Here is a 5,274-nt window from a genome sequence, read left to right as displayed (position 1 = left end):
TCTGTGAGCTAATATCTTTAAGGGCATAGAAAATTTTCAACTCAATAGGGGAGTCCGACAAAGAGAGATTGGAGATCATATCTCTTTGGTCCTCAAAATAATCAGAAATAATACCAGTGATGGGTGGAGTATCAGCATAAAGAGAAGAAAAATAATCAACTGCATTAGAGCCAATCTGATCAGCATCAGTAAGAATGGATCTCTCGTCGGTAACAATCTTGATGATGGTGTTTATGTTACGGCGATGTTTGATAGTGGCATGAAAATATTTGGCATTTCTGTCGTCATTCTTGAAATGATTAGCACAAGCTTTCTGTCTGAGGAAATCTTCCTCAATAGAGATTTCCTCTAAAAGAGTGTGGTGAGCAACCGCTAGTTTAGACACGAGATCGGGAGTAGCAATCACCTGAGCTTCTAAATCATCCACCTCTTGTTGGGCCTTTAGAACCCTAGAGTGAACATTACCAAAAGTGTCAATGTTACATCTTTTTAAATGAAAAGCCACATTCTTATGCAGTTGCCACAACGTAAGCCAAGGATTCTCACTTTCGTTAGAGACCCAAACCTGTTTAATCAAGTCAATGAAAGTGGTGTGAGTAGCCCAAATATTAAGAAATTTAAAATGATAGCGAGAAGGCATGAAATGAAAAGCTAAAGTAAGCAGAATAGGATTGTGATCCGAAGCAGCATGATTCAAATGTTTGACTTGAATAATATTATAGTAGCTCAAAAACTAAGAATTTCCCAAGAATATGTCCAAATGTTGCATAAGAAAGCCTCTCCTCCAAGTGTAAGGAGAGCCAGAGAAACCTAAATCATAAAGGCTAGCTTCCTCAATATGCTCACAGAAACCATTAATAAGACTTGTGTCAACCTTAGCACCACCCCATCTCTCGATTTGAAGGTCAGTGAAGACAGAGGGTTCAGCAAAGTCATTAACTGTAACATCCACGGGAAAAGACCCATGAGCCACCTCAGCATCCCCCATACCAGGAGGAGGCATCCTGTTAATTTCTAAATAGGGAACAAATAAATCATTTGAACCTCCTACCGCCGGAACATCCTCTGCAAGAGGGTCAACGAAACCATCACAGCATCAACAGTCTGCATAGATGGTTGGGAGAATGTAGGAAGAGCAGATTTCTGCTCTCCAGGGGGCGGTCGATTGGTAATCATGATGTAAATGGAAACAATGCTCAGAGTCATGACCAAACATGCTACAGTGCTTACAGTAATAAGGATGTTTTTCAAGCAAAACCGACTGCCAGTACCCATATTAGTAGAGCCTATCCAAATATCCTCCGACGGAGGTAAGGTGATATCTCTCTCAATTAATATTCTAGCACCGAGGGCCTTGTGAGATTGAAGGTATGAGCATCAAACATTAGAGACTTCCCGTACATGGCAACAATTGAGAATAAAATTTCATGTTTGAACAAATGCACTTTCAGACCAGGGAGTTTAAGCCAGACAGGAATAACAGGGAGCTCGATTTTGGGGTCAAAGTCAGTTGTCCATTTAAGGACATTCATCCAAACATCACCAAAATGGACAGTTCTTCGGGCGAAAAGCTTTGCGTAATCATCTTCACATCTTCATTAGAAAATTGTATCAAAATATGTCGGCTATCCAAGGCCCCGATCTTCCACCCTCCCGATAATTTCAACAACTCAAAATTCTTCAACACAAAATCATACTTCGGCAGACCATAGAGGAATTTACAAACCAAATGAAAACGACAAGCAGAGGCGAGAATAGAGTTCTCAGAATCGGAGAGAAAAAACGTGTTTTTACCCCCCTTCCGACCTTGAGATTTGATGAAACTATAATCACCACCAATAATAAGCGAATCATGAAAAGAAGAAGGGAAGACACTTTGGAGGAGACCCAGAAGAAGAAATCCCCGCAGCTTAAGTCTTATCCATGACCGTAAAGAGAAGAAGAGGACGAGAGATGAAAACCGAGAGCGAGGGGAAAGCCTAAAACGAAAAACCAGAAAGATCTCACCAGGGGTTGCCGTCGTTTAGCCGCTAACATCTTCGCGTCGCCACGAAATCGCCCGCGGTGCCAAACCCTAGCAGAGCGGCCATGATCATCCCGGTAACTATATATATATATATATATGTTATTAAGCATACGATATATGTTGTCGGCAGGCAGCTCTGTTAGGGTTTCGCCGGATGGCGATTCCCTGCGTTGATTCCTTTGGTTCACTACACCGGCTTCGTCATGCCAGACGACGAAACGCGCCATCGGTTTCGTCGTGCCCGACGACGAAGGGCTTCTCTCCAACGACTTCTTGTAGTTTTTTGCCGAGCCTTCTCGCACGTTCTCTCATCTTCCTGTCGCGCCTTCGGTTTTGTCGTGCCCGATGACGAAGGGCAACTGTCGAGCATTTCACGCACATTGTCTCCTCTTCCTAACGCACTCCCCTGTACGAGGACAACTTGTGTGCACTCCTAGCATGTTGAGATGGCCTCGGGGCTCCGTTCCTATGTTGTCGCCTTTGTCGGCGATAACCCCGCTCACGCCCCTTTTTCGTATATGTTTCAGCAACGATACCACGATACTCTAGCGCTGGGCGTTGACACAGAATTTCTCAAAAAAACATCACGTAAAAATGGTAAGCCTGCAATTTTTCTCTCTGAGACCGAGATCTCCACCTTAGCTTCATCCTACCGACTGGTTTTAGTTGATAAGTTCCTGTATGGAAACCCCCAAACTCGAGCTAATTCGAAAAGATTTTGAGTAAATGTAGCTGAAAAAGGAATGGAAGATTGGTAAACTGGACGGTATGCATATTCTCAAACAGTTATCAGACGATGAAGACTATGTCCATTTGTTTGCGAGAAGACTGGTTCGAATAGATAAGCGTGTGATGAAAGTTTTAAAATGGACGGTCAATTTTGACCCTCACTGAACCTCCTACCATTCATGTATGGTTGTGCTTCCTGGGTCTAAAATTTCATATTTTCAATAAAGAACTCTATAAAGACCGCTCCTTCTTAGCTATGGTTTACGGTAAACCTCTCAAAACTGATATTCCTACGGTTAATCTGAATCGGCCTTCTGAAGCCAGAGTTTTGATTGAACGAGACATTACGGGGGAGATCTGGATTAGCTCACAGCACCAGGGTTTTTGGCAACGGGCGAAACTCGAACAGATCCCACTTTACTGCACCCATTGTCGTGTCTTTGACACTCACATCATTTGCACCCTCATTTAAAACCTCAGAGTAAAAATGTTACTGGGCCCTGCACCCCAACTCACACCTCTCCCTCCTCCTCCCCCCCTGAGTGCACTCCACTAGCTATTGAAACATTGGTTGAAACGTCATCAGCTCTCCCTCCCACTACCGGAGACCCCCTCTGACAATACTGTTTCTATTTTGCGATTGATGTGTTGTCGGATGTTTCAGCTGGGTAACCTACAGCTTCAAACCTTTTTGAAAACAATTCTGAAGGACCTTTACCTACAAAGGACAATATTTGGTTCAATAATCAGGAGAGCCTTGAAGATCCTCAACTTCAGGAAGCATCAGGTGTAGAGGATACAATTCACATTTCACATACACTAGAATCTATCATTGTTGCAACGGTTGACAATCGTTCTACTGCGGTTCTTCCACCTCAACAGAACGAGCAAGTTGTTACTATTAGTTAGGCGCAAGGGGCTCATCAGCTTATACTTGTCTTACAATCTGTTGACCAACACACTGATCAGTTGAGCCAGACTTCAATGAGGAACGACAGGTTTACACATCCAAAAGGAAGAAAAAAAATGGAGGCCCACTCGAGCTCAGGAACTTAATGGATGATACATTGGTTAATTTGGGTAATGGCACAAAACTCAACAATTTGTTAGTTGGCTCCCTTCCTAGAACTAGAGGCAGAAGCATGACTAAATTGGGTTGCCCCTAGCTACTTGTTTCTGAGATTTAGCAGTTTTGGTTTTTTGGGTTTATATGTATCATTTTTGTTTTGGGACATTTGTGTGTGTTGTACCGTGTGGGTAGGGTGCCTTTTTTGGGTTGTCTCATACAACCTATCTATACCTCTTATATTTTAATATATTATATACATACATACATACATACATACATATATATAGTTACAACACGATTAGACAAAAACTCATGTTAAGATTGTTAATATTTTTCTGCATCTAATATATACTCAAAAGAGTATTCATGCATTATAATTTCAATGACAGTATATTGGACTATACATTCTTTTATCATTGCTTGTCTGACATGCTTGAGAGAAAAATATAATGTTTTCTCTACATAATGGGCTCACTTTTGTTAGAAATTTTTTAATTAGTTGTGCACCGTAATCAAAATCTCATCCCTTCAGTAATATGTTAATTGATCGTGATGTTGTGCCCCACTTCTAATCATCACTCTGAAGATTACGTAATAATTTTTGTCTTGTGGTTTTAATCATAACTATGAAAATCCTAACACTATGTTCATAAAATGCTTTGGATGAAGTCTCATTTAGGTTTTCTGGCAATTTATAGCTTAATTTTATTCAAAATATATCTCCATAAGACCTTAATGAAACAAATAACGATGACAAATAGTAGAAGCAATAATATTTAATCACAAGGCTCATACATATATCATAATATTCATACACACCATATCTATATTGTCTAAATTATTCATACCGTTGATCACTAAATTTATTGAATTATAGATATGTTGACAATAACACTGCCGTTGCCAGTCCCAAGCCCGGATGCAAAAATTGGAGGGTTGTGTAGGTAGTCGACAACCAACGTAAAACTTGTTGAAAAAAAATCATGACATGATAAGTCCTTTTGATCATTGTGTAAGTGTTAGGGCGTCCCCTGGAAGCGACGCGTTGTATAGTCTGAATAGAGTGAAACGTGTGCAAGGGCCGCTACACCGGCGTCCGGGTGTAGTGTTAAATAAACAAGAGTTCCCACATTACGGACGAATGCGGGTAAAGAAGTTAGTCCATGAAACTAATATTAGGATAGGATCTTGGAATATAGGTACTCTCAATGGTAAACTAATGGAATTAGTTGATATTATGATTCATAGGAAAATTAATATCTTATGTATTCAAGAAACTAAGTAGGTTGGAGAAAAAACTAAGGAGATTGATAATTTAGGTTTTAAACTTTGGTATTCTGGTAAGAGTCGCACTAGAAATGGTGGTGTAATTATAGATAAGAGTTTGAAAGATAATGTTGTAAAAATTAATAGAGTTGGAGATAGAATTATAGCCCTTAAGATTATCATT

The 5,274-nt window shown here is 40.4% G+C and overlaps 1 protein-coding gene across 1 annotated transcript in view; it reads right to left on the bottom strand.

Moving 5' to 3' along the window:
- Positions 1-5,274, bottom strand: part of LOC110039194 — a 39,268-nt gene that overhangs the window by 1,366 nt on the left and 32,628 nt on the right. The window contains exon 5 of the mRNA XM_020744181.1: positions 115-565. Coding sequence (XP_020599840.1) covers positions 115-565 — 451 coding nt within the window. The remainder of the gene's footprint in view (positions 1-114; positions 566-5,274) is intronic.

This window comes from Phalaenopsis equestris, unplaced genomic scaffold (genome assembly GCF_001263595.1).
Source record: "Phalaenopsis equestris unplaced genomic scaffold, ASM126359v1 Scaffold235745, whole genome shotgun sequence".
NCBI lineage: Eukaryota > Viridiplantae > Streptophyta > Magnoliopsida > Asparagales > Orchidaceae > Phalaenopsis > Phalaenopsis equestris.
This window is presented reverse-complemented; position numbering and strand designations above follow the sequence as displayed.